This window comes from Desmodus rotundus, chromosome 3, assembly GCF_022682495.2.
Source record: "Desmodus rotundus isolate HL8 chromosome 3, HLdesRot8A.1, whole genome shotgun sequence".
In the NCBI taxonomy this organism is placed as follows: domain Eukaryota; kingdom Metazoa; phylum Chordata; class Mammalia; order Chiroptera; family Phyllostomidae; genus Desmodus; species Desmodus rotundus.
In genome coordinates, this window is record NC_071389.1 from 16570656 (window position 1) to 16594520 (window position 23865).

At 55.1% G+C, this 23865-nt stretch overlaps 1 protein-coding gene across 1 annotated transcript in view; it reads right to left on the reverse strand.

The window, feature by feature from the left end:
• Nucleotides 1–446: 446 nt before the first annotated feature.
• SLC9A1 (solute carrier family 9 member A1) overlaps nucleotides 447–23865 on the reverse strand; it is a 46739-nt gene continuing 23320 nt past the window's right edge. The window contains exons 2-12 of the mRNA XM_024554429.3: nucleotides 13591–14051; nucleotides 10364–10614; nucleotides 9294–9511; nucleotides 8117–8319; nucleotides 6035–6124; nucleotides 5544–5614; nucleotides 5251–5424; nucleotides 4861–4975; nucleotides 4629–4730; nucleotides 3232–3304; nucleotides 447–2594 (exon numbers count right to left, since the gene is read on the reverse strand). Coding sequence (XP_024410197.2) covers nucleotides 2260–2594; nucleotides 3232–3304; nucleotides 4629–4730; nucleotides 4861–4975; nucleotides 5251–5424; nucleotides 5544–5614; nucleotides 6035–6124; nucleotides 8117–8319; nucleotides 9294–9511; nucleotides 10364–10614; nucleotides 13591–14051 — 2093 coding nt within the window. The 3' untranslated portion in view covers nucleotides 447–2259. The remainder of the gene's footprint in view (nucleotides 2595–3231; nucleotides 3305–4628; nucleotides 4731–4860; nucleotides 4976–5250; nucleotides 5425–5543; nucleotides 5615–6034; nucleotides 6125–8116; nucleotides 8320–9293; nucleotides 9512–10363; nucleotides 10615–13590; nucleotides 14052–23865) is intronic.

Here is a 23865-nt window from a genome sequence, read left to right on the forward strand (position 1 = left end):
CCCCTCCCGTCACCCTGACCCAGTCACACCAGTCTTTCAGATTCCAGGGGTGCTCACTGTGCGGCTCCCAGTTAGAATACTTGGGAACTCTCTAAAACCTTCTTCACCTGGTTAAGCTCAGCTCATTCTCTAGTCCTCTCCTAGGATATCACATAGGAAGGTCCTCCTTGCCACCCCAACTTTCGTTCACTGTCATCTACACACATCGGGTTTTTCCTGGTCTGTGTGTAGGACTGCCGCTCTTCCCAGGAGGTTGAAGGCAACCGAGGGCAGGGAGCACTCTGCTTCGTTCACAGTTGTATCCCTGGTGCCTGGCATGCAGTAATCACCACATCAGCAGCCGACGCAGATAAGGCGTTTCTCTGTGCCAGCCATTGAGCTAAGTCCTTCAGCCCCCAGGCCACCCTACTCCCCAAAGTCCCTGTTCCCAGGAAACAGCCCTCAACTCTATCAAAAACTCACATGGATTTATTAGAATATGAAAAAATTTGGTTTCTTCTGTATAGGCGGCAGAGCAGCAGCAGCTGTGGTGGCTTTGAACATGGTTGTCAATGTCACCCTTGCAATGGTGACTCCTGCCCAAACCAGCACTTGCATGGAGAGGGGGACAGATGAGCACCCACTGCCCAGTCCACTGGGAAGAGGGGCACTCTGACTATTGCACAATCCTGGGGGAGTGCCCTGGGAAGAAGGACAGACACCAATAGTCCTAGGCCTGGCCATGGGGGCATGGGAGTGGAAGTGTGTGCCTGGGAGCAAAGACTTCTGGGAGCCTAGGACTCTGCCCACCTACCAGCCCTGGCCAGGTGGGAGAGGCTCAGGGGAGGTCTTCTCCCCCGAGGACTGGGCTCCACAGCAAGCTGGGTGCAGTGAACATAAGAGGGAGAGGTTCCTGGGGCCAACAGAGAGGGTGAGAGAAAGAATAGGCCGGCAGGAACTGAGGGTCATGGCCAAGGGCAAAGGCGGCCCAGCAGGCCCAGCATCTGTGAGTCAGAGAGAACCGTGATTGGGGTTAGGGTGTCACTTCTGAAATTAGAGCCTTGGGGCTACAGTAATGAGTCCAGGAGGCAGAGGACTGATTTGGGGGAGTGTGGGCAGCCAGACCCAAATGAGGAGGGGTAATTCTTTGCAGTAGGAAGGCCAGAGTTTCATTCAGCCAGGGTTTTTCAAAGTGATTTAAAAACAGGAATGGCCTCTGTGCAAAGAGATCATACATGGACATGTGAACAAACAAAAGAGATAAAAAGCCAGCACTTTCTGGAGCCCCAGTCAGTCCCTCCCCTGACAGCAGCCCCTGGAGGGCTCAGTGGTCCCCGTTGGAGCAATTTAAAAAGCTGAGTCACATCATGGTCCAGAGACCCAGCTCCACACAGAGAAGCTCAGAGATGCAGCTCTGAGTAAGGGCATGTCGGGGTGGCTGGCCAGGATGACAGAGCTGGCAGGAGGGTGACACTGCTGTGGGTCACCAATCCCTCCCCCCATCAAATATCTGCTCCCCTGCCCTGGCCAGCATGGCCCAGTTGGTTGGAGCATCTTCTGTAACCAAAAGGTCACTGGTTTGATTCCCGGTCAGGGCACATGCCCAGGTTTCAGGCTTGATCCCGGGCTGGGACAGCTGCATGCAGCAGGCAGAAGGCAGCCAATCAGTGTTTTTCTCTTGCATTGATGTTTTTCTCTCTCTCCCCCTCCCTCCCTCGATTCGCTTCACCTCTCCCTCAAATGAGAAAATTTAAACCTGAAAAAAAAAAAGTCTGCTCCCCCTAATAAAATAAAAACCTTAAAAAAAAAATGTCTGTTCTCCCTGCCTTTCCCCTGTAAATGAAGAGCCGGGCCTGGGCCAAGAGAGGCCTGGGCTCCTTCCTTTCCCAGGTGGGACCAAGGCTGAGCCAGCGGCTCTTTGGTTAGAAAGTAAGATTGGTTTGAACGAGGAGGGTGATGGAGAAGAAGGGGGGTCACTAAGGTCTGGGAAACTCGGAGAGGCCCTCCCCTGGGGATGGGAGAGAGCCTGGATAGGAAGGGGCAGGGTCTGCCTCGCAGCCCAGCAGTTCTGCCAGATGAATTGGGAAGGCAGTTCTGGTGGAAGGGAAGGCGCTTCCCAGGAGGCAGGGGGAAGCCGTGCTGCGGTGGGCCCAGCTGCCATGCGGTCAGGGGAGGGGCAATCCAGGTCAGGAAGGACGAGGGGAGCCCCCCAGCTCCCAGCAGCCCCTGCTCTGGTGGGAGAGTCTGAGGTGGGACAGGCACCGCCCACTGGCCGTAGCACTACTGCCCCTTGGGAATGAAAGGCTCTCCCTCCCCAGGCTCAGGGTGGGGGCCTGGGTCACTGAGACAGCGCTGTATCCTCTGGGAGCTGGGGCTGTCACTTGGCCCAGGGGTGAAAACATCATCAGTGCCTGGGGAAGAGGGCTCCTTGGTCCTCATCACAATGCCCCCATCATCGTCCTCATCCTCATTAGCCACTCTGGGGTCCCGGTTCAGCCCCAGGACCTTGCCCTTCAGATCCTCGTTCACGAGGTCCACAGACTCCGGCGACTGTGGGGAGGCTGGGTCGATGGTGATAACAGGCAAGTCGGCCTTCGGCTCATAAGCCAGTGGATCTGAGGACCAAGAGCAAGGCACAAGTTGGCTGCTGCCCGAGACCCTCAGCCCGTGCCAGCAGCTCCCACGGAGCCTCTGTGAGTGGAGCAATCCTGGTAAGTCTCAGAATCACTCCACGTGAACTTGAAGAGCCTTCACCGGATAGTTTCTCTTCCCGGCAGGCTGGGGTCTCAGAGGTAGGACTGTGTTCCTTTCTTCAGACCAGGGGCTCCCATGGGTGTTCCTCCTCGGACTAAGAATTCGGGCTCCTTCCGGAGGCACCGCCAGCCCCCAGGGACCCAGGCCTGAGAGAAGGCCTGCTCTTGTTTCCCCCCTACGTTGGCGATCCCAGTGGTGCAGACTCCCCTGCCTCCCCACCAAGGCACCCAGCTCCCTTCACACTCCTCACTGTCGGCCCCATGTGGAGCATCTCTGTCCCTGGGGAGGGCAGCAGGGCTGTCCCCCCCCCCCCCCCCCCGCCAACTCCACCTGAGGTGGGAGGAGCTCATGACTTGGGAGGGGGTCAGTGAAGGAGAAGCCTGTCCTCCCCACTGGCTCTCTGAGGCCTGTTCCTGTTGGAGCCTCATCTTGAAGGGACAGTGGCCCTGAGCACCCAGCTGCGAGGCCCCTCACCAGGCACCCTGTGCCCTGCCTTACCTGAGCCGATGCGGGCCCGAGACATGGTGGGCGAGTCCAGTTTGTGGGCCGGCACTGTCAGGTAGTTGTTGATCTGACAGAGAAAGAGCAGACAGGTGTGAGCTCGGGCAGCCCCTCCGGGTGGCACCGGAGGCTGGTGGCCGCGGGCGTGTTTGGGGTGCTTGCTCCCTCTTGGCAGTTCCTCATTAGGCAGTGTCATGCTGGCACTTCAGGGGCTCCTGGGGGCTGGGCCCAGGTCCTCCTCAAGCTGTGCAGTCTCCTGGGCGGCCCGAACGCTTCTGCGCTGCTCTGCCTCGCCCGTGGTAGCACTGCCCAGGCTCTAGCTCTAGCCCCACCTACCACTGAGGTATAGGCCCATGAAGTCAACTCAGGTGTGGACACCTGGGCCCCGGATGGCCCCCAGGCATCTCAATGCAACATGCTGAAAACAAACTCAGTTTCTTATCTTCCCTCCTAACCTCGTTCCTTCCTTGGCGTCCCTTATTGTAGCTACCCCACTCCCAGCTACCCCAGTCATAAGGCTGGACATGACCCCTGACTCCTCTTCCTCTTCCCTCAACCCCACTTCAAACGGTGACCAAATCCTGGTAGTTTCACCTCCTAAATATCCCTTGAATCTATCCACTCCTTTCTCTCTCTCCCTGCCACCACCCCAATCCCCGCTGTCCCCACCCCTTCCCATCACGACTTTGCTCAGCACCCTTCACAGCTCTCCGTGCCTGTAGAATAAAACTCAAACCCTTACACCATTAACAGTCTCCCCTTGAAAGCTGAACCCTCTGTTTCTAGGATGGGCCGCATCCTGTGATTGGGAACTTATGCACGTTTTTCCTTCTGCCCGGACCTCCCTCTGCCCACACTCCCTTCACCATGGCTCTGATTCCTAAGCTTACCCTGACCCCGTCCCTGTTCCAGGTACTCAGGGTCCCTTGCACATATTGTAAGGGTCTCTACATGAGAAGCTCTCTAAGGGAAGGACTGTGCTGATTCACCCGGATTCATAGAGGCTTAGCACTTAGGGACCACTCAACAAATGTTCCCTGAATGAATGAATGAGTGAATGGGATGAATGTGTGCCTTGCTTTGTGATTTTGGGCGGCTCTCTTTCCCTGTGGGCGTTAGTCTTCTCAGAAGAAAATGAGAATTAAGAGTATGTGGAGGCTCTTCTAGGGCAGATGCCTGAGGGCATGATGAGGAGTCTGGCCTCTTCACTGTTTTCAGTGGGGAGGAAGGCTTTCTGAAGCCTGCGCTAGGGGCTAGTTTTCTGAGCAGGTGCAGGAGGCTGAAAAAACAGACTGGAGTGTTCTGTCTTCAAAAGGGCTTGGTGGGAGTGGGGGGGGGTGCAGGAAGAGGAAGAACCCAGAGAAAGGAAGGAGCCACTCCTGTCCTGGACATACCTTCTGTTCCAGTTGCCGCGCCTTCTGTCTCCGAAGAAGCATCTGGTTCCAAGCCTCCTCGTAGGGGTCTGCCACCAGTGTGTGTCTGTTGTAAGACCGCAGCTGTGGGAGGAGCAGCAGTCAGGCAGGGCGGGCCCGGGGCAGGTCTGGACACATATGGGGCAGGGTTGGGGCACGCAGGGCAGAGGGGCTCCTGTCCTGTAGGGGAGCTGGGCGGGGAGCAGCCCCTCACCCGCTGCCTGGTCTTCTGCAAGTTGTTCCTTAGGATTTTGCGAATCTCCTCTTCCTTGTCCTTGGACAGTGCAGGCAGGATGCGCTCGGCAGGCAGGGACTTGGGGTGGATGTTCCTGGGACAACACAACACAGGTTAGGTCCCCAAGGAAGTTCCTGTGACCCTGGAGCCCTCTGGGCTGGGCCAGAGGAAAGTCATTTTGGGGATGGCCTGGGTGGGTGGGCAAAGCTTCAGGCCCTCAGTGTGGCCCTGCAGGTCTCACCAGCCCTGACAGGATGACAGAGGGGCCGTGCTCACTGCCCCCGACCGCCCAGGTGGCCTGCTCCAGGCCAGTGTTGAGGGGTTAGCGTGTGGGTGCAGGAACTGCCAGGGCTGGCCATTAGCACTCACTGCATGGAGACGGTGGAGACAGCCGAGGGGATCTTGCCCATGCCTCCGCTTTCCACCAGCTCAATGGCCTGCTTCATCTCCATCTTGTGGTAGAAGGCGATGAGCTGGGGCTCCTTAGAGCGCTCCCCAGCTATCAGACACTTCTTCACGTACTTCTTGTTAAACCGGTTGAGCCTGGTGGGGGAAGGGAAAATGTGGATGGAGCCAGATCCTAGGGGTGGGGAGACACCCAGGCCCTGGGAGACCCTTACCTGCCCTTCCCCACCCACCTGCCCACCAGGCCTGCCACCTACTTGTCCTTCCAGTGGTGGTGGCCGTAGTGGCCACAGATGTCCTCGATGCCTGTCAGAAGGTGGTCCAGGAACTGAAACAGGCCCAGGGCCAGGTCAAGCCTCACTACTGGGCTCCTTCCCTACCAAGACTTCTGAATAGGCCCCCACCTTTAAACCTAATGCCACTCTGCTCAGACCAACCCTGTAGTTCCAAGAACAGCCAGGAGGTGGCGCCTACACCTCAGTCATCCTAAACCCCAGTGGCATCTCAAACGCTCAGCCACTGCTGAGCGGCTGACCTCCCTTCTCCAAACCCACCTGTGCCTGATGCACCCACCTCAGGCTCCCAGCTGCTCATACCACGTCTCCCTATGACAAGACCTGGTGACCTCAAGAGGCTTAAAGACCACCCAGTCTTGTGAGAAGGGAGAAGGGGCTGACTGAGGGCATGGACACAAGCCCTAGTTGCTCCCCGAGACTTCTCCTGCAATTGAGGGCCCGGCTTCCAGTACCTGAGTGTGGATCTCCTCGTTGATGGAGCGCTTCGTTTCCTGCTTTTTCTTCACAGCCAGCAGGTCTACCAGGGGCCGAATGGTCATACCCTGAGGAGCAGGCGGGTGTCAGCCCTTTAGTTCTCCTATGCTGGCAAGGAGGTCATGGGGGCTCCCACCTCCCCCCAGGGCCCGAGGCTGGGATGCCCTCTGCTCTGAGGCCCCCAATCTCTCAACTTCCATGCCAGCACTTCTATAAAGGCAGGTCCCCAAGACCTGCTCTTCCCGAAAACACAGCCAGAGGTCTGAGCGCCTGTCCTGCCAAATGACTCACACTGGTCATCTAGCTCAGGTCAGGGGTCAAGGGCCTGGATTTAAGTGCGAGCTCCACCACAGGCACGTTCTGTAACCCTAAGGAAGTCAGGCCTGGGTAACAGGGAGGACTGCCTGTGCTCTGCCCGCCCTGCAGGGGCACCTGGTAACGGCAGCAGCAGCTAACTTAACTGCCTAATTACCATGTGCCAGAGCCAGCTGTGTTTTACTCGTATTAGCTCTTTAACACCTACAACAACCATAAGAAGTAGGTCCTTTTATTGTCCCCATTTTACAGATGAGGAAACTGAAGTTCAGAGAGGTGAAGTGCCTAAGGTCTCAAAGGAGGGCTGGATTCAAACTCAGGCAGGGAGAGCCCTACTGTTCAGTGCCACTTCGTTGCAAATGGACTTGGTAAACCCTCAGCATATACAACTGCAAAGTCAAGGTGATAAAATATTTCTGAGATGGAAGCTGCGCAAGAGGAAAAAAGAGGCAGCCCCCTTTCCTTTTAAAGGACAGAAAATAAGTCCAGCCCTAAGAAGTTTCCTCTGCATTCTTTTCTCCTGAGAAGGCAATAATGTTCTCACAAGGATGAGTGTCGAGGAAAGACGGAGGGGACAGGAAGGATGGTAGAAAAATGAGGCCAGACAGAGTGTTTTCTTTCTTGCCCAAGGTCACAGATCAGGCAAGGTGGGACTTACACAGTCCCAGGCTGGGCTTCCTTGGGGACTACCGGGGGGTCGGGGTGGGCTCTCAGCTGAGCCTGGGTCATGCAAATGCACAGAAATCACTGGCAAGCAAGCTGGAAGGATCCTTCAGGATCATCCAGTCCAGTCCCCTCACTTTAGATGGGGAACTGAGACCCAGAGACAGGAGGAGGGTATCTTCCAGGGTCACAAAGACAGCATCAGAGCTTGGGCTCACTCCAGACCTCCTGCTGCCTGGCACAGCAACCTTTCCTGTCCCCCGTGTTGCGCTATTATTCCCATTTTACAGATGTAGAAACTGAGACTCTAAAATATTAAATCGCTTCCCTGAAGCCCTCCAATGAGCATGGATTGTGGGCCTGCTCACTGTACCTATTTCTCTCCCTCTGGTTTCCTAAGTCAGGCAGCATTCTGGCTCCTTTACATTCTGATGGGTCATCGCTATGGCTCATTATCACAATCCCCTCCTGCCCTGACTGGGCAGCTCAGCTGGTTAGAGCGTTATCCCAATATGCCAAGATTACAGGTTCAATCCCCAATCAGAGCACATACAAGCATCAACCCATGGCCCTGGCTGGTGTGGCTCAATGGTTTGAGCACCAGCCTGAGAGCCAAAGGCTCACCGGTTCGATTCTCTCTCAAGGCACATGCCTGGGTTGTAGGCCAGGTCCCCAGTAGGGGGAGCACAAGAGGCAACCACACATTGATGTTTCTCTCCCTTTCTCCCTCCCTTCCCCCTTGTCTAAAAATAAATAAAATCTTTAGAAAACATTAAAAAAAGAATCAACCCATGAATGTATAAATAAGAGGAACAACAAAACAACAAATCATTCTCTCTCTCTGTCCTTCCCTTCTCTAAAATCAATAAATTAAAAGAATATTTTTTTAATATCACAATTTCCTCTTAACAACTGAGGAAACTGAGGCCCAGAAAAGGGAAGTGGCTTGCCCAGTGCTGTGCAGCCCAAGTTATTGGTCGAGATGGGACTAGACCCCATGGCCCCCTCTTGGATCACATGCTTCCTCTGTCCAGTGGCAGAGTCAGGGTCCCGGGGCAGGGCTGCTCCCCCCTGTCCAGCACCTGCACAAAAACGGTGAAGAAGATGACGGTGATGATGGCAGTGAGGAACAGGTCGCACATGGGGAAGTGCTTCTTGTCCAGGAGGTAGCCCAGAGAGAAGGCGATGGCCCCTCGCAGGCCGCCATAGGCGATGATGAACTGGTCCTTGGGCGTCAGCTTCACGATGCGGAACTTGTTGATGAACCAGGTCAGGCCCAGCACACCTGCCAGGGAGGGGGAACAAGAGGGGTCAGGCCGCCCCCAAACCTTCCTGGCTTCTGCACTAGGGACTTCTCTGTCTGGAGGAAGCCCCCATGATAAGCCCATGCAGCTTACTCATTTTCTGGGTCCCTCAGCTCAGGGTGCTCTGAATCCCTCAATCTAAGAGCTGGGTGGATCCTCAAGGGGGTCCCCAACCTGGATGTACTTTAGAGGCATCACAGAGGCCTCTAGTGGCCACAGGGCAGGAGGATGATCAGAAAAGAGATGAAACAGGGTGATACTCATTGAGTGAATATGATGGGTACATGGGTGTCTGCTTTTCTCTGATTGGAAATTTCCTGTAATGCAAAGTTAAAAAATGCAGAGGTACGGGTGCAACCTCAACTGTCAGAAACAGAATCTAGGGGGGACGAGGCCCCGGATTAAAGGGATTTTTAAAAAGTACACCAAGGGATTGTGAGGCCAAGGACCATAGACATAACCTCATAGAGGAGGCAGTGAGATCCATCCAGAGTAGGGGAGTCACTGAGGTGAGATGTGTCTGCAAAGCATAAACAGGACCCAAGGACCCGAGGCCCAGTCCTTTGCGCGGACCAGGTGTCAACATAGGTTTGGAGGAGCTGCCCGCAGCTTTGTCAGTGCTAAAGTCCTCTGTGCCATGGGACAACACGGAACACTCACAGACCTGCACTGTGGGGGCCTTAGTCCCTTCCTCAGGCCTGACAGGCCCCGAACCGCAGGGCCCCTGAGGCCCCCCACTCTGACACACTGTGACTGACTCGTGAGCATGGACTTGTCTCCCCTCAAGGGCCTGGCACTTGGCACTGTGCAGAGGACTGAGGAAGCCCCTGCTGTTCAGCTGTGCTGGGAGCCCCTCCACACAACCCACCACACACACACGTGCACACACACAGCACCCCCCACCCCAGCCCTCCATTCCCACACACCTCCCCTGGCTCGGGCCCAGGGACCTCACCCAGCACTCGGGCGATGAGGCAGAAGAGCAGGGTGCTGATGACAAAGGTCCAGTTCCAGTGGTGGGAGCCGGCCACAGTGGAGACGCCGAGGAAGATGAAGATGAGGGTCTCACTGACGCTGCTCCACATCTTCAGAAAATACTTGATGGTTGTGTGGGACTTGTGGGAGATGTTGGCCTCCACATAGGGGCGCATCACCACTCCCGAGGCAATGAGTCTGGGGTCAGGGGAGGCGGGGTTCCGGGTTCAGAGTCGAGCCGCACCTTCCCGGAGCCCCTCCGCCGCCAGGGAGGCTGCCAGCTGCCCGTTCCCTGGGCTCTGCTTACGGGCTTCCCACACCTGTTCTCGCTGAAGCCTCTCACTCAACCCTACAGTCATATTCTTGTATTTTTCAGATGAGGAAAAATGAAGCCACCTGCCCATTGTCGTGCTGCTGGCGAGGAACAGAGCTAAGACACAAGCTAAGGTCTGGCCAACTCCAAAGCCTGTGCCTAACAGAAGATCAATTACACATGTATGTGGCCTAGGGTTTATCCCCCCAGCATCCCCAAGTGTGGTGTCCCCTTAACGCATGGGGGCTCCCACAGGGAACTGTGTTCCAAGCCCTCCTGGCCTGGTGCCCACACCTGGGCTCTGCTGGCCCGGCTTTCTCACCGTCACCCAGAAACCCCCAGTCCAGCCCACCTCTGCACTTCTAAGCCTGTCCCCATGGGAACACCTTTGCACCTCACTGCCTCTGACTTCACCACCCAGCTGACGGCTCAGAACTCCTCACTTCAGCAGAAGCCTCAGCCTCCTCACTGGGGCTGCCGAGGGGAACATTGAACGTGAGTGCCTGTGTCCAGCTCAACCCAAGGGGCCCCCTTTGAGACAAGTGAAGGAAAGAAGTAGCAAGGCTAGACTCCCCAGAACTTTAAGCTCAGTGCTTCCAGGGTGGTCCTGGGGCCTGGAGCATGGAGCTTGGGTCTCCTCCCTGGAGTTGGAGGCTGGGCCCGGGAGAGCCCCCTTGTGACACTAGAAGCCCAGGGAATCCAAGTGGGTGGCCGCCCCGCGTGAAGCCCCGACTCACGCCATGATGCCGGACAGGTGGAAGAGCTCGGCTGACAGGTAGGCCATGTAGCTGTAGAGGAAGACGAAGAGCGGCTCGATGACACGAATGTGGGAAGTGAATCGGGATGTGAAGGCTGCGATGACCCCGTAGACCACGCCCACAAAGACCCCGCCCAGGGACACCACGAAGAAGCTCAGGAAGCCGAGGACGATGTCGACGATGCCCACGCGGTCATAGTTGGCAAACTCCTCAAAGAGGTGATACAGAACCTGGGGAAGGTGTGCAGGCTGGTCGGTGGGAGGGCGGGTCCTGCCCCAAGACTCCCTTGAGTCAGACCAGGGTGATCCTGTCCCCTTCAATGACCACAGCCACAAGAAGAGGCCACATGGTAACAGAAAAACCCTAGTGGCAAACGGGTGCTCAGAACCACTGGCCAGAGGGTCTTGGGTGGGACCTACAGGACCGTGCTGGGTACAAGCACAGGTGCCAAGGCCAGCCTGCCTGGGCTGGCATTCTGGCTCGGCCACTTCCTACCGTACACATGAGGCAAAGTACTCAGTCTCCCTGTGCTAGTCTCCCTGTCCCAGAAATGGGGTAACGGTGCCAACTGTACAGGGCTGTGGTGAGGACTACATTAGTTAGTGAAGGCAGAATGCCCGTAACCGTGCCTGTAACGGCGCTGGCTACGACGGGCACCGCTCGGCCCGCCTCTCCCGTGGTCTGACCTTGGGCAGGTCACGTCCCTCCTTCAGCACAAAGCAGGGAAGGTTCAGACACTGAACTCCAACAGGACTTCTTAACCTCTGACACTTTCCGAAAATACATAAGGCCAGGCCAAACCCTACTTGGAATCTCTGGAGGTAGGCCCCAGAAATCTCTATTCAACAAGTCCCCCGGCTGGCTGCAATGAACAGCCAAGTTCAAATGCTGTGGAACTAGAGGCTCTGTCAGGCTCCCCCACCTCCAGGATTGGGGAACAAACATTCTAACACTATCGTCAGAGGTCTACGTAGCACTTCAGACACCGCAGGGCCCTTTGACGATGGTCGTCTGCTCAACACACAAGAGCGGGATGAGGTAGGTGGGCCGAGGAAGCCCGCTCCCTCGCTCCCTGTCACCGAGGCTCAGGGAGGTGAAGCGACTCGCCAGACGGCCCAGCCCAGAAGCAGCAAAACTGGGCCGAGAACTTGCTCCCTGACAGAAATTGGCAGGGTGTTCCTGGAAGGTGCAGCTTTGCGGTTCTTCCCTCTCTTAGGTGCTGGCGCCCTGGCCTATTCCTAGACAGCTCGGCCAGGATACCAGCCGGGAAGTTTCCAGGCACAGGGGCTGCTGAGGATTCCTGAGAGGGAACCTCCAAAGCTCCCAGTACCTGGGCACCACCTGAAGGCAGGGAGAGGGGGGTGGGGGAGGTTTTGCTCTGAGACCACGTAGCTCTGAGGCAGCCTTCGGGCGTACTGTCCGGGAAATGAGGCGCTCGCATCACACCCAAAGCCCCTGAAAGGGCCTGAACTGGGAGACAGGGCGGGACAGCAGCAGCCAGCGGGTGTGTTCTCAGCCCCGGGTCACCTAAATTCACTCCCGGCCTGAAGCGATTCCGGGGTCCTCAGGGTACGCCACCCGGGCCAGTGGGGCAGGCCGAGAGGACGAGGTCCTCCCTCCTGGCCTCGCATTACTGTCACTGGGGCTAGGGAGGCGGTGCAGCAGAGTGGTAAGCATCAGACTGGGTAGCCGGGAACCCTGGCCACATCACTTATCAGAGAACGTGACCTTGGGTGAGTTAGTTATCCTCTCAGTGCCGAAGTTTCCTCATTTTAGAAAAACGGGGATAACAAGAGCGCCCACCTCATGGAGTTTCTGGGCAGATTAGATGAGGCAATACGTAGTTCTGACAGGAAGTGCTCGGTGACCAGTGATTTCGACCACCACTGCCACTGCTGTGGTGAGGCGTGGCCATGGCCCACGGTGGCCGGAGTGAGGTGCCCACTTAACACACCACATCCCGCTGCCCGCTGGTAGTGCCAGCCCAACACCCAGATGCAACGGGAGGACTTTACCTGGCACCCAGTGGTTTGAGCCTTAGTGAGTGTGACTCCCGTTAAGAACCCTAGGAGGACGACAGGCTAAGCATTGCCACTCCTGTTACAGATGGAGACACTGAGGCTCGTGTGGAAACCCTAGGCAAGAGGGCGCTAACAGAGGCCCAGGCCGAGGCCTGCCCGCTCAAGCCAGGTTGCTGCTCAATCAGCCTCACGAGGAGCCAGTGAAGGCGGGGGTGGGGAAGAACAGGAAGCCAGGGCTGCTGGCAGCCAACGGCCACTGGCTGTCTCTCCTCTGAGGTGCAGCTTCCTGAGAGCCTGCGGGTGGAAAAGAGGGAGTGCATGTGCAAGCATGCACTGGGTGTGCACACGTGTCCTTGTGTTCTCCTACGTGTGCAGCTGCTGAGGGGTCCAGCTGGGAGGGGAGGGGGTGTTTTCACAACACACTGAATGTGCACATACGCGTATCTGCTTCCTGAGGAAACTGCTGGGAGGAAGGACGTGTGCGGACCCTGCTCTGGCGCTGTCTGTCCTCACTAGACCCTGGGAGGAAAGCACCAAATCCTCTGCCACTTTGCGGCTGTCAAGGTGAGGCCCGGAGAGGTACAGTCACTTGCTTAAGGCCACACAGGAAGCAAGTGGCCAACCCAGACCAACCCAGTTTACTCATTCACATTCTGGAGGTTTGGGGGGCAAGGTTCCTTCCACAACCGCTGCTCCAGGACTCTGCACAAATCAAGCTCTAATTTAGAGACACAGCCAACATGGAAGCTGAAACGCCCATTCCAGACTAACCGGTCTGTAAAGGGTGAACTGAGGTACAAAGAGGGTAAGTCATTTAACCAAGATCCTACCCCAATCCAAGTCAGGGACGGAGCATATGCCCTGGTGAGGCCAAGAACTCAGGCCCTGGAGTCAGACAGACCTGGCTTCTAACCTTGGTCCTGCCATACTCTAGCAAGTTATTTAACTTCTTCGAGCCTGATCCCTCCTCTATAAAGTGGGAATACTTTAAGCATCCCCAAGGCTGCCGTGAGGATGAAATAAAATCACCCATGTTTCACGCTCAGCGTGATGCCTGGCACACAGTAAGCAGGAGCGGACATTTGCTGTTGTGTTACTATCATTAGCAGGCGGATGTGGGTCACTCTGGACTTGGATTTGGGTCTGTGTCCTGTGTGTGCAGGCGTGTGGTCCCCACCCCCTCACCACAGTGACGGCGTCATTGAGCAGGGACTCCCCAAAGACGAGGATATGCAGCAGCTCGTTGATGTGAATCTCCTCAAAGACAGCCAGCACAGCCACGGGGTCCACGGCCGAGATGATGCTGCCAAAGAGCAGGTTGTCCAGGAGGCCGATGTTGTTGATCTGCTCGCCACCCACCAGGCACACGGCGTACATGAGGCCGCCCAGGAAGAAGGCGTTCCACAGCGTGCCCACCACGGCGAAGATCAGGATGGTGCCCAGGTTCTCTGTGAACTGCCGCAGCGGCAGGAAGTAGCCCGCATCCAGGATGATGGGTGGCAGCAGGAAGAGGAAGAAGACTTCCGACTGTAGGAAGGGGGGTGTCTCGCCCACGCCCTTGATCAGGCCCCCTACCAGCAGCCCCACCACGATCAGCAGGCAGCTCTCCGGGACGATGCTCGAGATAGTGGGAATCACATGGAAACCTGAGGGCGAGAGAAGGGAGGCTGTGGGCTCATGGGGAGCCAGAACAGAAGGCTGGGGACAGGGCCGGGGGTGAGGAAAGGAGCTGGGGAGAAGGGTACAGGCTTGGTCTCAGGGGGCTGCTCTGTTAACTCTCCAACCTCAGCTTCCTCACTGTAAAATGGAAGCGATAATACCACAGGGTTCACAGCGTTGCTGTATAAGCTAAGTGACAGTGTCTTTAAAAGTGCTTTTTGCAAAGGATATACAGATGCAATCTCTGTCACTCTCATAAAATAGCAGAAAGCAGCAGCTCTGTATGCCTCCAAAAGGCAGAAATTATATATCCATCACTGAGGCTCCTACACCTGAACCCAAGCCATCCGTCATTCCAGGCACAAGTTCAAGGAGGCAGATGTGAGCTCAAGACCAGGCACAACAATCTAACAATTCTGTCTGAGGGGAGATAGTGAGTTCCCCGTCATGAAGGTGTTTAAGCAGAGGGCAGACCACAGGCTGGTGGAGAAGTGACACAGGAGATAGAAGGAAGCACAGAAGAATCAAAGAATATCAGTGGAGGATGGAGCTCGGGGTTCACACCACCTGGGGTCTGCAAACCCACAGAATGCGTGCAGCGACGTCCAATCCCAGACTTGCATGCTTTCCTGCCGAGCCCAGAGAGCTGCTTAGGAAGCCAACATCAACCAATCATTTTTCATGTGAAACAAAACCTACTTGTCACCCTGTTTCTAGTCCAACCTCACCTACTTTAAAGATGGGGCAACTGAGGCTCAGAAAAGAGAAAGGACTTGCCCAAGGTCACAACAGCAAATCAGTAGCAGAACCAGGACAAACTCTAAGGGCAGACCTCCCAGCTCCCATCAAATTTCCAGTTCTGTACGTCAACCCTCCCAGTCCTCTCTCCCTATCGAGGCCTGAACATGCCCCTCAGCCTGAGACCCACCAACTATCTCCCCAAGGCAGGTCCTGCCCAGCAGCAGCAGGCTACTCCACAGTGGCCCACCTTGGGGCTTTAAACCCAGAGCTGGGAGGTAGCAAAAACCCCCTTCAGAGAGAGCGTCTCTCAATGCTAGGTCTGGCCCCAAGTTCCCTCTGAGTTTTGGGGTTGTTTTTTGGGTGGGGAGGTGGGTAAAGGCCTGGGCATCTCGCTGCATGTTGAGTACCATAACCCCCAGGATCAGCTTGGTTAAGAGGGAAGGCACTTTGCTCAGGTGAAAGTCCTGCTTTCCTCCTGTCCCTGTAACTCTGAGCAGGCAGATTCCGTATCTGTTGATAGTTACACTCCCAGGGCTGGGGACACGGTAGGTGCCCAACATGTATCTACTGATTTGAAAATGCACAGGGCTGGGCCATTGCCCACGTGACTCCCAATAGCAGATCTGACCAGGACTCTGCTCTCATTACCCCTGAGATCCTCGGGGAGGAGGAGGAGGAACATCCCTCCCCTTGTCCGAAGCTCCTCCTACTCTCAGGTAGTGATCTGGAAAGTGTCAGAATAGCTACAAGTCAAGATTCACACTTGAAACACTATCTAGGCCCAGAACCTTGGCACAGTGCCAAGCACCCAGGAGACACTTATATGTTGGGGGCAGGGTGGAAAAACACATCTCCATTCTAGGCCAGGAGAGGACCCCAAAGCCATCATGTACATTCTCCTGAGTCCAAAACAGACCTGACCAAGTCACCTCTTTGGCTCTAAAGTCCCCCAGTCTTTGTAGTGCCCACCAGTAAACCCCCGTGTTCACGGGGCTGGTACACTGGGAAGAGCCAGGTCATGTTGAGTCCAAGTTTCTTGCTGTATAGGTTAAAGTCCAAATGCTCAGCATTGCCTCCATCATCCGGCCTCACTCATGTCCCATGTTCCCTACTGTCAGTCATTACGTTTCAGCCTTGCCAAATCCTCTGTAGTTCCCCCAAATGAGCCACATCCTCTTTTGCCTGCAGATCTTTGCATGGTCTAGTTTGTCTCTTCAGAACTCCGTTCCTGTATCTCTACTCCTACTGTGTGGCTGACACCATATCCTTCCGCCTTCCTCCTCCAGGAAGTGCTCCCTGACCACTCCCATCTGTCCAAGTTGGGGCAGGAGTCCTTCTTCGACGTCTCTCATAATCTTCAATCCACAGTTGTCACCCAGATCCCTCTCTCTCCCTGGCACCCAGCAAGGCCAAACAACCCATGTGCAAATGGTGGGAACAGTACAACGGTGCCACCCTCCCAGAGGAGATAAGACAGCATGGGGGCTTAGAGGAACAGAGCTCCTCCTCAGGCACGAGCCAGGAAGAAGCTTCTCAAGGCCAGGAGTCCTGCTCCAGCCAGCAGACCTGCTTGTCCACACCCTACCCCCACTGCCCTAGAGTTGAGTACTGACAGCCACCTTAGGAGAAGGCAGCGTTTAAAGAGACAGCCCAGGGCAGACAGATGATAACTTCCACTTCGACCTAGCACATTAGATCTTTAAAATACCCACAGAGCTTTCCTGGCCCTAAGAAGTGCCAGAGTGCACTGGAGACCCAGAGACAAGCCACAGCCACAGGGAGGGGTGGGAGGCGCGTGAAACAAGCCAGGGGCAGTAACAGGAAGAACGCTCCTTACTCCTAAAGGTGCACCAGGGCCAGGCTCTGTGCTGGAAGCCTGGCTCATATCATCTCTTTAGTCCTCACAACAGCCCGTGGGGGTCGGTACTGCCCCCATTTTACAGAAGAGAAAGCTGGGGCTAGGCAAGATTAGGTGGCTTCCCCAGAGTGGAAGAGAAGAGTTCTACTCTAGCTCAGAGCATCTCCAACTTATAGCAGAGACAGCTAATTAATCCTTTACTAAGTGCGTGTGCTTTTTCTGAGCCAGGCAGGAGCTGTGCACTGGGGACACCCCAGTGGCTCAGGGTTAGGGCCGCTGTGAGGGGCTCGTGGGGATCACCATGCTTTTCCCAACCGCGGGGCCTTTGGGACACCAGGTCTCCACCAGTAGGTGAGGAGACAGCTGGCTTCCTACTTGAGAGAAACCCTGGAGCTCAGAGGAGGCAGGACATGCGCAGGCCGCCCAGGACTGGGTCCGGGGCCTCCTGGCTCAGGCACAGCACACTCTCTTCCAAGTAAGGCAGCTCCCACAGTGCCAGGGGCTGGAGCCATGTTCTCAGAGTGGGTCCCCCAGGTCTTCCTGTGTTAGCCCTGCCTCTCAGTGGGCAGGTGGAACTCTGGGCCCTGACAGGCAAGGAAAGGGGGGGGGGCTGAACCCAGGCTGAGGAGGCAGGTCTGGGATCCACTCTTGGCTCCTTGCCCACAGGAAAATGGCTCCCAGCGACAAGGGGGTGGATTCTGTGATTAGGTGGGAAAGCTCAGGGAGGGGGCGGCCTGCGGGCCTGTTCTGGCTTGCCCCTCTCTCACGGCCGACTCCACCAGTCCTTACCCTGCACCCCTTAACCGTCTCCTCAAAGTGCCGGAAACTCTGCTGACTCGAGGTGTGATGAAAGGGGCACACCCGGGCCCCCTGGTCCCCGATGAAGGCCCAGCACTGAGCTGAGATCCCAAGATGCCAAGAGATGAGGCAAAACTTCCAAGGCACAAATCTGTCGCAGGATGATGTCACCAGCATGGAATCAGGGTGGGGCAGTGTCGGAATCAGATCTAGAGCTGTGAAAGCTGGGACAGACCGTGGAGAACATCCAAATCTCCCACTACGTGGCTGGGGAAACTGAGACTCAGAGAGAGCCAGTGACCTGTTAATGGTCACATGACCAGTCCCACCACAAGAGCCCATGAAGCCCCAAGTCCAGCAATCTTTCAAACCACATGGCTTTCTGTGAGGGTCCCCAGCACTCCCAGAGCAAGGGTGGGAGAAGGTATGGGACTCAGCATCTTGGAGCCACAGGGCAGCCCTGCTGACACAGTTCGGGCCTGGCTCCCCTTTTAAGTGAAGAGACTGGGGGAGGGAAGAAGTGTTTCTTATTCTGTCCAGTACAGGTGGCAGTTGGGCAACAGGCGGTACTAGGGAAACACACTCTTACTCTCTTACACACACATTGACACGCACTCTCACTTTCTTACACACACACACACTGAAGAGACACTTAACCAAACTTTGAATTGGTGAGGGGCTTCCAGCTCCTCTGTAGCTTCTCTGCTCTTCACCGTGCGATGTTTTATTTCTTTTCCCCAGACCGTCCCCATCTGCTGAGACTGGAGCAGAGCAGGCAGGCAAGGCTGCTCCACATCACCCTTGGCTGCCAGGGTGAGCAGACACCCCTGATCCCCCTTCCTGTATCTCTCCCCTGGCCTTGGCAGTCAGGAGAGAGTGGTGGGGAGAGGGGCCTCCTTGGCCCACCAGTGCCGGGTCGCCAGGGGCCCACGAGGGGCTCTGTCGCCCTAGTTCCAGGCCTGAGGACTCTGGGGCTGCAACTCGGCCAGGTCCCAAGGGATTCCTGGTTGCACAACGATTCCATTTCTTTAACTCCCTCTTCAACTGCCCCAGCAACCAGTCTCAGCCACAGCAACGAAAGGTGATACCTGCCAACGCAAGCCTGTGCTCTACAGTTTACAGCGGTGCTTACAGCGGTGAGCGCGCTCTGACCCTTGTTAACTCAGTCGCACCTAACCACAGGTCTGGGAGGTCACTCACCATCCCCTACATTTTGCAGATGAAGAAACTAAGGCACAGAAAGGTTAAGCAACTTGTTTGAAGTCAAGTAGCTGGTAACTGATTCAAACCCAGGCAGAGCCCGTGTGCTTAGCCACTCTTTTTCCTGGTTTTATTCTTATTTCGTTTCTAAGGGGAGCATCAGTGACCAGGACTAAAGAGGCCCGATGTGGTTCCCAGAGGATCAGATGTGGTATTTCTTTCCATGAGCTCTTCTCCAGGGAAGTCTCACCACTCCTCCCCTCTACTCCAGTGGCCTAGTAAAGACCCCGGGGAATCCTATCTTTTAGGCCTGCCCCCTCCAGGAAGCCCTCCCAAGTTAACCCAGCCAGAAGAGATCAGTATTCTCCACTAAACTCCTAAGGCAGGATGTGGGAATGACCAGACTGTCCTTTGGGGTAGGAGGGGCTCTGATTCTTCTCAATGTTAATTCTTCCCACGGTGAACATCAGCCACGAGGACCAGGGAGAGAGATAAACCAGACTCAGCCACTGCCTCACAGCCAGGTTCACAGCCAGGTGAACAAAGGCAGACACATGGCACTAGCCACTCTGCCCTGGGATCCAATCAGGTTCGGCCCCTGACTAACTGGGCGACCACAGGCAAGTTACATTGTAAGTCCTACCCTCAGTTTCCCTGCCTGTTAAAACCTGTCTCAGAGGATTTCTGGAGCACAGCAGGGGATAATGAGGGTAAAGAACGCCAAAGTTAGCAAAAAATGGTGGCTGCTATTATTATTGTAATTTTCCTCAAAACCCAAGTATAAAATGAGTTATTCTACATTTTCAGGGCCCGTTGGTATGTGTCTGCCCATCACTGGGCTTTAAGCTCCCTATAGGGTGGGAACTTTCTACAGGCACCTGGATCTCCAGCTTCCAGCATAGACTAGGCAATAACTATGTGAGAAATGAGATAAAACTAACTTTTAGATGTGAAGTGTGGGGAAGAGGAAGGAGGTGGGAATGGCTCTGAAATTTCAAGAGTAGGCGATGCTCTCAGAGCAGGGGACCATTTGAATGGGGCTTTGAAGATTCAACAGAAGTTTGCCAGAGACAGAAAAGCAGGAGAAAAGCCATTCTTGGGTCCGTATCCTCTACAGAGTTCAGAACAAATACGTGCGCACAGTAAATGGATGTAGGGGTAATGAATAAATGAAACCAAGTAAGAAAAAGATAAATAGGAAGGCAGGCTGACTTCACCAAGCTCTTGCCAACACCCAAATATGAGTGCTGTTATGAAGAGTAAATGAAACGATACACATAAAAACACTCAGCGCAATACCTGTTACATGTATTTTGGTCCCTTCTCTGTAACTGGGGTGACGGTGCCACCCCCAGGGTGGCTGTAAGAGTCACTGAGATCGTTTATGTAGAGCTCTTAGCCCACAGGAGTCACTCAATTAATGACAATTTTTAAAAAATGCAAGCCAGTGAGTCATGTTAAGATACAACCTCCACTAGAGAGAAGAAAAACACGTACCGGACACTTAGGGTGTCTGAGGCAAGGCGTTGCGCTTGGGCCTTTTACGAAACTCTCATTTCATCTCATACTCTGACCCCTACTGATAAACGAAGAAACTGAGGCACAGAGAGGTGAAATGACTTGCCCAAGGGTACCTAGCTGGGAAGTAGCAGGTTCGAATTAGAACCCAGGCCTCCTAATTGCCAGTTCTTTAGGCCACGCTGCAATCAATGAAAAGTAAGCCTACGGGATGAACAGGAAGGGAATTCAAGGCTGCAATATGCCTCCCTCATACAAACAGCCATAAAACAATCTGTTCTGAGTACCTGGGTAGGAATCGTTCCCCACGCTGAGGCGGGGGGTGGGGGTCAGTCTCTCCCTGTGTGCCTTCCCCTATCGTATTCCAAGCACCTCTATTTCTTGCTTGCTTCAATACACGCTTCAGGGATACAGGGTCCTACCCTCCAGGAATATCAAATCTGGCTGGGACATTAGCTTAAAAGCTAGCTGCGAACACAAGCAGCACATGCTGGGCCACCTGAGGCACAGAAAAAAGAAAAGTGGACTGGGAGGCCACAGCCTGGGTTCAAGCCCCTGCTCTGCCCTTCAGTAACTGTTAGGCAAATTATTACACCATGGATAGGCCTCGGTTTCCTCATGCACAGACAAGAGAGAATCAAAGGAACCCGTGACCTGAAGGTTGGTCTGCCTGAAGTGGCAGGCAGACCTCAGTGACGACTGCTAAAAGAGAGGTTAGGAGAGAAAAACCACATGGGCTGGAGGTCGCCCAGCAGCCAAGGAGACCTGAGAGCAATAAGCACAGAGACGGAGCGCCTGCCAGGACCCTCTCAGAGACCTAGCAGGAGAGCGGGTATGCTGTGATCAGGGTTCGAGGTCAGGAAGCTGGTCAAGCTCAGGACTAACCCTGAGTACTTAACCTCCGGACCACATGGATGCCTGTCTTCCAGTTGCCAGATGTCCCCCAAACCCCATCTGTATGCACACAGAGGGAAACTCTTCTTTGCCTTGAACTTCTACCCACTTCTCAAAAGCCAGTGCCGCTGTCACCTCCTCTGGGGAGCCTTCCCGACCCCCCCCCCAGGCTGGGTCAGGCGCTCCTCCTAGATGAGCAGCCAGGAGCACTGTGGCTGGTGCTCTAGTCGGCTTGGCATCCCAGAACCTGGCCCTGGGCCACGCCAAGGTGACGCTCAGGAGAAGCAGGTTAGGGAGTGATGGAAGCTTCCTCAGGGTCACGGGATGGAGCTGGGTTTCCAGGGCAGTGGACTGGTGGAGGAAGAGTGTGAACAAGTAAAAAGAAATCTCAGTCTTCCAAGGGCCCTGAGCCTCCAGCCAGCCTGGAAATGAGGGTACAGTGAGGGAGACTCTGGCACACAGCTGAAGCAGGCCAGCCATGCAAGGAACTGAGTCAAGGGGCCTGAGCTGATGTCGCAGAGCTCAGCGGGTCCCCTGACCATCACGCCTGGCCCTGAATGCCCCTGACCTAGTCTTGAGCCAGGTTCTACTCCTTCCCTGCTTTTCAGTCCCACCAGCCTCCTCTCCGCCCCACCCCAAGTCTCAAATACCCATTACCCTGGTCCCTACCCCACCTCACCCCGCGTCACCCTTCCGAGCTGGGGCAGCACCTCTTGGTACCCAGCCTGGCCTTCTCAATCACCTAAGCTCTCCATAAACATTTGTCGAATGAATTTCACTCCAGCAGATTCTCCCCACCCCCCACAGGAAAGGCACCTGGGTTGACAGTCCCCACGCAGTGAGGTGGAGAATGACTCACACAGGAGGTGGGGCAGGGTAGGGACAGGAACCAGGAACCTAGCAGTAAACAGTCCCTAGGTGTTGACGAGATACAGAGCCCAGACAGGCCTGGCTAGGGACAGGTTTCCAGGCAGCCAGCAGGGGCGGCAGCCCAGAGGGGCGGAGCACCACCTCGGGCTCCAAAGTCTGCTTTGGGTCCCTAGCAGCTGACCGTGGGATACACGCTGGTTTCCTTCGATTTTTTTCAAAATGGAAATATATTGCGTCAGCGATTTTAAATGGAACCATGGTCATTTAAGACGTTTTTCTAACAGTATATAAGCAGAAGGAGAAAACCTCGCAGTGATTCTCCGTTCCCTACACCCACTCTACCAGCATCTCCCCCAACCCCCAAATCTACACTGTGAACAGTTTGGGATGCAAAATTCCTAACTTGTCTGATCATAGTTTAAAATTTTTGGACTTTGCTGTAATTGCTTCAATGAGGCGGAGACGCACTAAGCACTTTCCTGCAGCATCTCATTTCATTTTCTCAACAACCCTACTATCCCCCATTTAAGATAAGCAAAGAGGACGTCAGAGGGACGGCCACTTACATGCATGCTCCAAGGAGCCAGCGCTGCAGAGCAGTGTTTCAGACGCAGGACGACCCACCCAGCCCCACTGTCCCAAGCCCTGTGGAGTGACCGCACTGTCTTCCAGGCCTTGCCTGTGCCACAATGCACCGAACAGACAGCCCCCCACCCCCCACCCCCAATGGCAGTCAGGTGAAGGCAGGTTTCTTACACTGGGATCTTCCACTAAGAGCCCCAGGCAGGCCTTGCCTCTGTGGCTGGCCATGAAATCACACAGCCTCCGCTTCCACACCCTCTGCCCCTTCACCTGACCCTGCAGTACAACTGGCAGCAGAAAAACCTAAATCCCATCGCGTGCAAAGGAGGCCCTTCTTGGCTCCGCAAATTTCCCCATGGAGTGTGGAGAGGGTGAAAGCATAGAATGCCTGAGCTGGAAAAGAACCTGGGATTAGTCTGGTTTCAAGCCACCAACCCCTTCCTTTTCTGGGGCCCCAGGAGTGGGGCTCCCTAGCTCAAGCTCCCCACCACCACCGCCAGCCGCTCGCTGGCCCTGTCCATGACTTTTTGCAGGCAGGAGCAGGGGCTCCAAGCACCTGCCTGCCACATACCTGGGCTAGTGGGAGAAACAAGAGGCTCGATAAGAAAGGTTCCATTAGAGAAGCTTTAGAGCCATGGGAAAGTTGGGTTTTTCTTTTCTTTTCTTTTGGTGGGGGTAGGGTAGAATTTGCAAAATGCAAATCTCAAAATTGAGTTTATCAAATACCTGTTGTTTTTAGAGTCCCTTCCAGGTGAAAGTCAATTAGCTTAGAAACCTAACGATGAAGTAAATCTATCATATATAACTTGAATTTGCGTGCGATATCATCATACTAGAGAGGTGGAGTACAGAGAGGTGGCAATAGGAAAGCAACACAAAGAGAGATTCTACCATTTCCAGGACAACGGCCCTGCAGAAAGCGAGTCAGGCGTCCCATTTTCAGCTGCTACAGAGGAGGGAGGGGGAGCGGCACATGGAGAACCAACCTCAGGCGGGGCTGCTGGGTGGGAAGAGAGAGCAGTCGCTCAGGGGGGTCTGGGGTCCTTCTACTGCTCAGTCAGCTTCGGAGTCTATTAGGTGTTTCACAGTGCTGGGCTGGTGATGAAGGGCATCTGACACTCCTTACAGATAAGGGAAAAGATTCTCAGATGACAGAATTTGGATTAGGCTTAAGGAGGTGGAGAGGAGAGGTGGGCATGGGGTGACCCTTAGGCTGGTGTGTCTGGGCGAGGCAGGGGGTGGACCTGCAGAATGGCAAGGGCACAGGCGCAGAACTCTCATTCCCCCACCTCCGAACCTGTTCCTCCTACAAAGGTCTCTCTCTCCTTAGAATCACTCAG